The sequence below is a fragment of the Pipistrellus kuhlii genome, unplaced genomic scaffold (assembly GCF_014108245.1).
Source record: "Pipistrellus kuhlii isolate mPipKuh1 unplaced genomic scaffold, mPipKuh1.p scaffold_m20_p_8, whole genome shotgun sequence".
NCBI lineage: Eukaryota > Metazoa > Chordata > Mammalia > Chiroptera > Vespertilionidae > Pipistrellus > Pipistrellus kuhlii.
The window spans coordinates 50,237,120-50,249,494 of record NW_023425584.1 but is presented as its reverse complement, the minus strand read 5'-3'; the positions used below and the strand labels follow the sequence as shown (position 1 = coordinate 50,249,494).

The following is a 12,375-nucleotide window of genomic DNA, read 5'->3' as shown; positions in this document are numbered from 1 at the left end:
ATCGCAATCTGAAGCAGAGGAGTGGGATTATATGATTTATGTTTTTTTGATATTTTTTATTGTGGCATTTAACTGTTTATTTTTAAATTTTTAATTATTTTTAACTAAATACTTTTAAATATAAAAATTTAAATATAAAACGTAAAATTTATCTTTTGAGCATTTATTTTTTTTAATACTCACCCAAGAATATTTTTCCATTAATTTTTCAGACAGTGAAAAGGAGGGAGGGAAGAGAGATAAACATCAATGGAGGAGAAAGAAACATTGAAGCGAGAGAAACACATTGATTGGTTGCCTCCCACACATGCCCCTTTGGCCAGGGTTCTGGCCCTTGACTGAGAATCTAACGTGAGACTCTTCTGTCCATGGGCCAACGTTCTAACCACTGAGCAAACTGCCAGGGCCCCTTTAACCTTTTGAATGTATAGAGTTCAGTGACATTAAATATACTCCCATTGTTTTGTATCATTATTACCATCCATCTCCAGAACTCATTTCATCTTGCAAAACTAACACTCTGTACCCATTAAATAATTACCTATTCCTCCCTGATCCCTCCTAGCCTCTGGCAATCACCATTATACTTTCTGTCTCTATGAGTTTGACTCTTCCAGGTTCTTAATATTAGTGGAATCGTGCAGTATTTGTCCTTTTGTATCTGAATTTTTTTACTTAGTGTCACATGTTCAAATTTCATCCATATTGTAGCCCATGTCAGAATTTTCCTATTTTAAAAGCTAAATGATATTCTATTGTAGTATGTATATATCACTGGACATTGGGTTGCTTTCACCTTTTGGATATTATGAGTAATTATTGTGCTGCAAGTTCCTGCTTTCTGTTCTTTTGGCTCTATACCTAGAAGTGGACTTGCTTGATCATATGATCTACATATCATCCATATATGGATTATATCTTAATTTTTTTTTGGAAACTCCTGTACTGCTTTCCCTAACAGTTGCACAGTTTTACACTCCCACCAGTAGTGTATAAGGTTTTCAATTTCTCCATATTCTTACCAACACTAATTTTATATTTTTTATGTGTGTGTATTTTTAAAAATCCTCACAGAAGAAGATGTTATTGATTTTATATAGAAAGTAAGGGTTAGAAAGAGAGTATCATTGATCAATTGTCTCCCGTGTTCGCCCCCACTGGAGATCAAACTTGCAACCTGGGTATGTGCCCTAAGAATTGACCTTATGCTTATTAGCCGTTTTTTCTTTGAAAAAGTATCTGTTCAGTACTTTGCTCAGTTTTGAATCAGGTTGTTTATTTTGTTGTTGAGTTGTAGGAGATCTTTGTATATACTTGATATTAACCCCTTATCAGGTATATGGTTTGTAAATATTTTCTCCCATTCCATGGAATACCTTTTTACTTGGTTAATCATATACTTGGATGCACACAAGTTTTATATGTAGTCCAGTTTGTCGTCTTTTTCATTTTTGCTTGTGACCTGGGTGTCATATCCAAAAATCATTGCCAAATCAAAGGTTATGAAGTTTTCCTCCTATGTTTTCTTCTAAGAGTTTTTTATAAGTATTATATATAGATCTTTAAATCATTTGAGTTATTTTTTCTACTCAAGGGTTCAACTTCATGCTTTTGCATGTGGATATCCAGTTTCCCCCACTGCATGACTTAATGTTTTTAAACAAATGAATTGTGATAGAGTCAGTATATGGGGAAGAATGGGTACAGAAAAATCAATAAAGATACTATTGAAATATTTCAGGCAGGAGATGAAGATATCTTAGACTTGGGTGATAATTATGGTGATGGGGATAAGTAGAGAGATAGGTGATATATTTAAGAGTTAAAGCAGTAGAACTTGCCTTCATGAATTGCATTTGAAGGTAAGGGAAAGATAAATCAAGGATTAATCGTAGGGTTAATTAATCATAGGAAAGATAAATCAAGGATTAATCATAGGGATTTAATTGCTATTTAAAGAAGTGAGAAAAAGTGAGGTTGGGATAGGGGAAGAGGTTTTATTGAGAGTAGGTAGATAGAATCAAGCATTCTGTTTAGAAATACTAAATTTCAAATGCCCACTGAGTATCCAAGTGATAAATTTAGTTGGATAATTGGCTGTGTGAATTGAAAGTGCAGGGAACCAAGAACAGGGTTAGGTTTATAGGAATCAATAGTAATAGGTTAGATTTAATAATCACGGAATGGCTTATATAATTTAGTTTGAGGAAAGGGCACAGAACTGATCTCTGGGATGCCTAACATTTGGAGGTAATACAGAACAGAAGGTAGCAGGAAAGGAGAAGTAAAGCAGCTACTAAGTCAAAGGAAAACTGGGAAAGTTCCATTTCATGTTAAAGAAGGTAAGAGAATGAAATGTTTTAAGAATGTATCAAAACTTCATAACCTTCTATTTGCATGTGGTTCTAACTTCTTATATTAGACTAGAGTCCCGATGCGTGAGATTCATGCTCTGGGAGGGGTCCCTCAGCCAGGCCTGCGCCCTCTTGCAGTCCTGGACCCCTTGGGGGATGTCCACCTGCCGGACATCCCTCTTGCAGCCCAGGGCTCTCATAGTCCAGGGCCCCCCGCTCCTTACAACCTGCATGCAGTGGAGGTGGGAGAGGCTCCCGCCACCGCCACTGCACTTACCAGCTGTGAGCCCAGCTTCTGGCTGAGCGGCACACCCTGTGTGGGAGTGCACTGACCACTAGGGGCAGCTCCTGCATTGAGCATCTGCCCCCTGGTGGTCAGTGCACATCATAGCAACTGGTCATTCTGCTGATTTGCATAGTTCAGTTGATTTGCATAGTAGCCTTTTATTATATAGGGTTGCAAAACCTATTAAGAATTGTTATATAGGATAGCATTCTTATATTTAGATTGTAAACCCCCTGTGGATAGTTTTGTGCATCTTGTATGTTTTTCACATATAGTAGTCTAGAATTGCTTGGCATAAGCTAGTGTTAAAAAAGCACTGCTGGACCCCCAGCAATATTCAGGCACTGTTCTATGGTCTGGAGATATAAGAATAAATTATACTAGGTTGGTGCAATCTGGAATGGAAGACAGATTTGTAAATACATAATTGAAATGGTGTCATACAGAATGATACAACATGGTAACTACCACAGAAAAGGCATAAGCCCCTTGGTGGGGGATTAGTTCTGTGGAGGGAAACAGATGTAGGGTCTGAAAAGGTTTTATTTAGGTGACTTTTGAGTTTTGCTTTTGAAGGATGAGTAAGATAGGCAAGATGGAATTAGAAGTGAGGTCATTCCTGGCTGAGAGACTAGTAGGAACAGATGCAAAGAGGTGCAAAAGTACAGTGTGCAGTGTTTGAGAAATCAGCCTTAGAGTAAAAAAGGAGCAGCAAATTTGAGGCTGGTTTATAAGCTGTGCAAAATTTTTAACTCCATTGTGTAAATGTACCACAGCTTTTTACCCACTCATCTACTGATGGACACTGGACTGCTTCCAGATATTGGCCATTGTAAATACCGAGGCAAGTATGCAGTGCTTTTTTAACACAAATACATACACCTCTATCCTAATGGACATAGGATAGGGGTGTATGTATTTTTTGAATTAGTCTTTAGTCTTTTGGGTTTCTTCAGATGTATTCTTCTGTAGATCATTGGAAGGTAGTTAAAATTTTTTTAAAGTATGCAGCAATAATAAGATTTTTCATTTTAGAAAAATGATCCAGTGGAGCATTGGCTAGACTAAAAAGACAATTGGAAAGAAGCTTGATTGGAGGCTATTGTAGTAATTGTAGAAAATGATGCTGGGTGCCTGCAGGGTACTGGAAAATATTACAGAAACAGCTTCTAGAGTTATTGCAGAGATAGAATACACAGTACTTAGTCTATTGGATGCCAAGGATGGGAGAGTCATATATGACTCATTTCTAGCTTCAGTAACTGGAATTATTAGCAATGATTTTAGTAGTCAGAGTTGGGGCAGAATAATCTCTGAATAAGGGACTAGTTTAATAAATTATGGTATGTTCCATCCACAGAAATCCTCTGTATAATAATGGTGCACCATTAATTAAAACGAACAGGTTTGCATACTATGACTCTTTCATACTATACATTACCACGAAGGTTGCAGCTTAAGACAACACACATTATCTTACAATGTCTATGTGTCAGGTGTCTGGGTGCAGCTCAACTGAATCCCCTCTTTAGAGTTTTTCAGGTGCTAGCCAAGCTGTGTTTCTCTCTGGAGCTTGGAGTCCTCTTTTAAACTCATGTGGTTATTGGCAGAATTCAGTTCCATTCACTTGTAGAGCTGAGGTCCCCATTTTCTTACTGGCTATCATCAGGATTCGATCTCAGCTCCTAGAGGCTACCTTAGCTTCTGGTCACAAGGTGGCTTACTTTTCAAGGCTGGCTAACGCAGAGCCTTATAATGGAGCATATCATAAGAGTGGCTATCCCATCACCTTTGCTGTGCAAAGTAACCTGTTCCTGGAAGCATGTCCATATTCTGCCTGGGTTGAACGCAAAAGGAGGTCACCTTACAGTGTGTTCACTACAGCATTTATATTAGAGTTTAAAGCTGGAAAGGACCACATCATATTCTCTTTCTTTCCAAGTCCACTGTAAGGAAAGCTCATCTCTAGTGCTTAGTCTCGTCTTTATAATAGCATAGTAGAGGTGAACAAGTATTTGAGAGCTATTTAAAAGACAGAGGGAAATGTGGAGAAATATGTTAAAAGGTCAGAGTAAGTACTCCAAAAGACTTTTTCAGTCATACTGTGGATGAACTGACTAAGGCTTGCTTCTTATTAGGACATGAGCTGTGAAATAGCATTAATTAAATCTAGAAATATTGCAGAGGAATTACTGGCAATATTTGCTCATTGATTAGGAGCTTTTGAAGGAAGATGGTAGAGAAGAGGGAGTAGACTAGAATAACTTTGAGGTTGCTTGTTTGGTGACTGGGAAAATGGTGTACCATTGACTAATCAATTAATGTTTGAGTGCTGTGAGGCAATACATTGATGTTAAATTCACGATGCGGTTTTTGGTCTCTAGAGAGAAACTGAGAAGCACCAACCAGTATTTCACATTGGCACTCTTAAAAGCCCTTGCCATCTCCATCTGTAGAGTCATAGGAAGTTATTCATTAGCAGTTTTTAAATTGCACTAGGGATTGCTTTTATCTGTAATGCCTGAATGTGTACTGTTTATTAGCATTTGAAAGAATACCCTACTTACCTTACCCCCAAGTCATAGATAAGACATTGCATTAACTTCTAAAGTGGCTAGGAGACAGTTGGGAAAGTTGGGGGCCTATGTAGAATCTCTTTGCACAAAGGGCTACTTTTTAAATATTTTGTCCTGTTAATTTTTTTATAGTTTAGTTCTTTGTCAGAGAACATATTTTGTATGATTTCCTTTGAAAATCATTACAGAATTCTTTGTTATCCCACATTTGCTTTTTTTCTGTATCTTCCATATTTACCCGAAAAAAGGGTTTATTTTTCAGTGGATAACATATATATATATATATATATATATATATATATATATATATATATACACATACATACACATATATACACACACACACACATATATATATATGTATATATATATATATATAAAAATCAAGTTTGTGGTCATATTGTTAAAAATATTCTGTAACGTTATATCTTTTACACCTAGTTATAAGCCATATTCTTAGGAACATAAAATGTAGAATCTCAAAATTCTGAATTTCTATGTCTCTGGTTCATTTATCATTTGAGGTGTTTATCTCTTTATCTCTGATTTTGCTTCTTAAAGCCATCCCCCCCCCCCTATATTAATAAAGGCACAATAGGTTCCTTTTTTATTCATGGTTTTGCTTTCCATGGTTTCAGTTATCCATGGTCAACCATGATCCAAAAATTTCAAATGGAAAATTCCTGGTATACTCAATTCATAAGTTTTACATTTTGTGTTATTCTGAGTAGAGTGATGAAATCTCGCACTGTCCTGCTTAGTCCCACCCTTTGTGAATCATCCCTTTGTCCAGTGCAATGTCAACCAAAGGTTGTCATCACCAGTTCAGTGCCAACAGGTGTTCCCCATTTGGGCTGCAGTGAAGGGGAGAGACTTTATTCAGTGCAAACAGCTCAATTGTGAAACAGCTAGGCTGTGGAACAGCTCAGCTATGATTTCAGCACAGCTGTGGAACAGAATGGTTGCAAGATAGCTCAGTATGTACTGAGAGAGTTCAATTATGATACAGCATGGCTGTGGAACAGCTTGTGTGACGCGGCTCTGGTGTCACTGCTCTGCTCTCACAGTACAGTTCCGTTCCCGCTCAGGTGTTATGGCTCCAGCTTAGGTATTACAGCTCCAGCTGGGCTGTTAGGGCTCCAGCTCTGGTGTTAGAGCTCCAGCTCTAGATAGCTCTGGCCAGGGAAACACAGTCTTTGATGCAAACAAAGTGCACTCCACAGAAAGGGAGGATAGTCTGAATTCCATAGAGAGGAGTTCCCACCCCTTGTCCCTGATTGGCCCATTTCTATGCAGGCAAGGTCTCCAGATCCTCAGTTTGATCCAAAATGCACTGTTATGATTAGAATGGAGTTGCTCTGATTGATTGGTAAAGGTGCAAAGAAAGATACAACTATTTTGCTCCGATTGGGTAGAGAAAATCTCAGTCTTATTGGTTAAATTTTGATCCTAGAAGCTCTCTTTTGAGTGTTGATGCGGATAGTAGGAGCCCAGGGAAGGAGGATGGGCAACTCACTTCAGCTTTTCCCTGAAGTGCAGAGAGCATGAGAGGCCCCTGTTTAGCAATGGCTACTCTATTCTGTTTAAAAATTTGACAGTTTCCAAGACTCCTATTAGCCACCAGGAATCTTTCTTAACAGCTATGTTCATTCTCGGTTTGACAGTGTCTATAGTGTATGCTACCTGCCTGTTTAGTCACTTAGTAGCTGTCTCAGTTATCAGATCAGCTGTCCTCATATTGCAGTGCTGTGTTCAAGAGTAGTGATGCCAAAAATTCAGATATGCTAACGAGAAGTGTAAAGCATATGTATGTTGCACAAGAAAAAACATAGTATATGTAGGGTTTGGTCCTACCCATACTTTTAGGTATTCACTGGGGGTCTTGAAAATTGTTCTCTGTGGATAGGGTGGTGGGGGTTGGGGCGGAAGCTAGGGGGTCAGAGAGATTCTTTCCAGTGTACAGAGTACATGAGGAGCCCTTCCAGAAAATGGCTGCTGGACTCTTATCCTATATAATAAAGAGGCAATATTCAAATTGACCATCACACCATCACAAGTTGGCAGCGCCCATGGGGGGGAGGGGCCAACTGCTCTGCATCCCTGCTGCCGGGATCCTCAGGTCTTCCTGCACCCACTACTGACTGACAGCTCACCCAGGCTCCTCCAATAAGCTGCCCATCCCTCTCTTCCTCCCTCCCCCGAAGCTGAAGCCTAACTGTGGTGTCCAACAAATTAGAAGTTATAGCTCATGTTGTTGAGAGTATCCTACATTCCTCATCCGGGGCTGGCCACTCTGCCTGCCTGCCACCTGAGTCCCTTCAGCCTCACCGGGTGCCTCGGGTCCTCCTGCAACCCCCACTTACTGAGGCTCAGGCAAGCAGGGCTGGCCCAAGGTGCAGGCAAGCCCTGGATGGTGGCTGCCCAGGTGCAGGCAAGGTAACCAGCTCAGGTAACCAGCACCAGCTGAGGCTTGTGCTGCCGGCAGTGGCAGCAGCAGAGGTGTGATGGGGCATCACCTTCCCCTGATTGCTGGGTTGCCTCCCGGTCTTACCCACAGAGGACAGTTTCCTAGACCCCTGGTGAATACCTAAAAGTATGGGTAGTACCAAACCCTACATATACTATGTTTTTTCTTATGCACACGTACATACGCTTTATACTTCTCATTAGCATATCTGAATTTTTGGCATCACTACTTTTGTGCTTTGGGGCCATTATGAAGTAAAATAAGGGATTGTTGAACATTGCACTGTAATATATTGTTAAAAATTAAAAAAATTTTTAAAATAAAAATTATAAAGGTCTGAAGAAGGGGCAGGAGAATGGTGGAGGGGATAAATAGGGGGAAATTAAGGGGGCATCTACAATACTTTCAACATTAAAGATAAAAACAAAATAAAATAATATATAAATAATCAGTTAATATTGAATAACAAAAGAGAAAAAAAGGAACATGCAAAAAATGGAATAAATATAATGGGAACCAATAATAAGGTGTGGCCTCCAAGAAGAATAATTAATTTGATATGAATGCTAAGAAAGAATTTATATGCTGAGATGGACTCCCCTTAGATGGGCCCAAATTTTATAAATAACTAGAGGCATGGTGCATGAAAATTCATGCACTGTAGGGGGAAGGGTGTCCCTCAGCCCTGCCTGCCCCCTCTCACAATCCAGGAGCCCCCTATGAGCTTCTGAAAAAAAATTTAGTTGTATAGCTAATTAATCTGAATATAAACCACCATAATGTTGTTTGAGAGTTTGCTTTAGTATATTGGAGGTCTGGTCTATTTCTTATTTCCTAAGGTATATCTGGGTTCCTTCTGTAAGCCTAGGTAATCTACTAGGACCCTTCTACCTTGACAGGTTATAAAATTCAACTTTTGTGTCCCTAGCTCTGTAAGACTGAATACAACTCTGCTTAGCTTCTCTGTTCCCACCTGTGAACAGCAAGTATTTCAGTAGGAAAGTCAGGCTGCATGTCTTTTGCATGCTTTTTTCCCCCTCCAGAATTTTGGCTCTTTAAATCTTGGGAACTCTCCAGTATCTTTAAAAAGATTGATGCATAAATTTAATTAAGCATTTTTAGTTTCTTTTATTGCATAGCAAGTTTCATAAAAGCTAATTTGCTCTTGCCAGAAGGATAACTTTTTTGCTGTTATATTTTTCAGATATTTAGTGCAGTGATTTTTAACCTTTTTTTATCTCATGGTACTCATACACTAATTACCAAAATTCTCGTGACACACCAAAATGTATGTTATAGTTTTTTTATGATCTGACAAAATATTTTAGTATAATTTTGACTACTTGACGCTGGATGGCTATTGTTGTGTTGGTTATTGTCATTTTTTAATTTGACAATCTAGGGGGAAAAAAGATCAGTGTCCCTTACTAGTCAGGTGTTGCATGTTTTAAAAATTCATGTGGTACACTGGTTGAAAATGGCTGATTTAGTGTGAAATAATATTACTTTATTGAGTATGATGTCAGAGAAGACAGGAAATATTTTTCATTCCCAATAACAGTGAAATATGTGGTGTATGTGTATACATATATTTAATTGATAATATTAATCTTTTATTTGTTTATTTTTTATTCTTTATTGTTTAAAGTATTACATACAGTGTTAACATATGTCTCATTTTTCCTCCATTGACCTCTCCCCGGCCACCCCTGCCCCTGCACATGCCATCACCCCCTTAAGTGTCTGTGTCCATTGGTTATGCTTATATGCATGCATACAAGTCCTTTGGTTGATCTCTTAACTCCTTACCCTCTCCCCTGCCTTCCCTCTGAAGTTTGACAGTCTGTTCGATGCTTCTCTTTCTCTGGATCTATTTACATACTTCAGTTTATATTGTTTATTATATTCCACAAATGAGTGAGATCATGTAATATTTATCTTTCTCTGACTGGCTTATTTTGCTTAGCATAATGCTTTCCATGTCCATCCATGCTGTTGTAAATAGTAAGAGTTCTTTTTTACAGCAACATAGTATTCCCTTGTGTTCTAGTAGATATACCACCATTTTTTAATCCACTCATCTGCTGATGGGCACTTAGGCTGTTTCCAAATCTTAGCTATTATAAATTGTGCTGCAATGAACATAGGGGTGCATAAGTCCTTTCATCTTGGTGAATTGGTGAATCTTCATCTTTTTATAGGTTGCTGAGCCAAACAATGAAGGATCATCTAGTAAGAGTAGCAAATGAAGCTGAATTTATCCTGAGCAGGCAGCGAGCAGAGGATATTCACAGACATGCGGAATTTGAGGTAGGTTCCATATATGTTTGGTGTGAGGAAGTTATCAATGCATAGGTAAAATGGCAGGATTGTGTAAGCAAACATGTCACAAAAAAATTAAGACTTACTTTGTGAGAGAATCACAGATGTTTACAGAAAGATAGTGCACGTCTCTAGCCCTCTGGTCTCAACTCAAATTTATCTACAAGTTAATTTGCAGCAGGTTCTGTATTTGGGTGCACTGGGTATTGAATCTGGTTGTTTTAAATAAAGTAAAGTAAATTAATGAAGGACCTTTGTCCTCTCTGAGCTAGACAGAACTAGTTAACTGGAAATGAAAACCCCTTTGGAAGAGATAAGATCTTCTAGGTTTCTAGAGAGAAGCTGAACACAGGCTTGGAGTTTCTTTACCCTTGTAATTTGAGAGCTCGCTAACCTTTGGAGCAGAGGAAGGGAGGGAGCATATAGCTTTCTTCTTGGATTCTCACTGAGGGACCAAGTGACAATCCATCCAATGATTTCTGTGTACTCAACAGTTACACCTGTACATGTGTGTAACAGGTGTTAATTCATAAAGGGAGTTAATGGTATTGTAGCTATATAAATTAGCAAATTCGACATCTAAGGTGAGCAAGACAAATTTTGAAAAAATATTTGCTAATAATTGGAAAAAAGTTAAAAGCACCATTTGGTTCTTTCTAACATGTTATGAACAGATAATTCAAATGTTGCTGATATTTTTCTGGTACATTAAAGAAGATGACCTCCCCGGTGCATTTTATACAACCTGAAAAGGTTATTGGAATAATAAAACTCCAAAAGATAAATATTATTTATGAATATGGCTACAAAATTCTAACTAAAACTTTAATCAACATACTCCATAATGTAATAAAATAATTATATACTAATAAGTATATACTAAGAACTATATACTTAGATTTTATTCATGGAATTCAAAGATGGTTTAATATTAAGATATCTACTTCTTAAGTAAATTATATTATACCTAAACAAATTAAAATAGAAAAGTTATGTAAAGATATAAGTAAATGCAGAAAAAAAACACGTGATAGATTTTATTTATTTTTTATTTTTTTAAAGGATTTGAAAATATGTTTTATTTAAAATTTAGATAACATCTTTTCTCACAATGTTAATGATTTAATTTGCTTCAGTTGTTATTCAAATCAACTAAAAGTGTATCAAGTTAGGATAATATGAATTATAGAGGGGGGCAATGGTATATGTACACACATAATTTAATTTAAAAAAATTAAAAAAAATGAATTATAGTATTAGTTATAGTTATTAGTTATCTGTAACAATAAAAGTGTAATATGCAAATCGGTGGAACAAACAAACAGCAGAATAAGGACAGTCGTTCGGATGACCTTCCAGATAACCATGCTATATAGATTTTAGTAGCCAGCCCTATAAGACTTTGGGGAACAGAATGTATATATTATAAGTTAATTCAGTACCTCACCCCCTTGTTTATTAGTCGGAGTTTTCTTAGTGTCCAGGTTTCTGATTTTGACTTAATTCTTTTTCTTTTCTTTTTTAATGTATAGGGGGCTCATGTGTGCTGTAAACTTAAACTTCTTTTATGTTTATTTCCATGCTGTCTTTATTTTGGAATGACATTCTGATGTTTTGGCTAACACTTGAATTCCTTTAGAACTTTATAAATATTGCTTTGCTTTCTTCTGCTTTCAGAGAAATTTGAGGCTAGTCTGATATTTTTCTCAGTTGATGATTTCCTTTTTTTTTTTTTTTTTTTTCCCCCTTTCCTGTTTGAGATTTCTTTATTTGTTCATGAAGTTCAATTTCAACAGCAGTATGACTCAGTATTAAACATTATTCATAAAATTTCCCTGGAATGTAGTCTTTAGTTATACTGTAAATTCAGTTCTTGGAAATTGTTTTAAATTAAAATTAGAAAATTCTCATTTTATTTCCTTTTTCTTTACTTAGCTATACATTCATTATTACATTCATTAATCTATGTCTTTCATATCTCTCTTATAGTTACTTCTTAGAACCTTTTGGTGACTGCTTCAATTTCTTCCATAGCTTTGGCCTATTGAGATTTTTAGATTCTTCCTGATTGAGTTTTGGAAGGTTTTATTTTTCTAAGAATATGTCCATTTCCTCCAGGTTGTCCAGTTTGTTGGAATAGAGTTGTTCATAGTATTTTTTAACAATCCTTTGTATTTTGGCGGGGTCTGTTGTTAATTTCTTTGCTTTCATTTCTGATTTTGTTTATTTGGGTCCTCTTTCTTTGTTTCTTGGTGAACCTGGTTAGAGGTTCATCAATCTTGTTTATCCTTTCAAAGAACCAGCTCTTGGTTTTGTTGATTTTTTTTTTCTCTATGTCATTTATCTGCACTCTGATTTTTATTATTTCTA

At 37.0% G+C, this 12,375-nt stretch overlaps 1 protein-coding gene across 6 annotated transcripts in view; it reads left to right on the top strand.

Annotated features, from left to right (window-relative positions):
- LRBA (LPS responsive beige-like anchor protein) overlaps positions 1-12,375 on the top strand; it is a 518,726-nt gene that overhangs the window by 181,399 nt on the left and 324,952 nt on the right. For all 6 annotated transcript variants that reach the window (XM_036424850.2, XM_036424848.2, XM_036424851.2 and 3 more), the window contains one exon: positions 9,885-9,993. In XM_036424850.2, the coding sequence (XP_036280743.1) occupies positions 9,885-9,993 (109 nt within the window). The remainder of the gene's footprint in view (positions 1-9,884; positions 9,994-12,375) is intronic.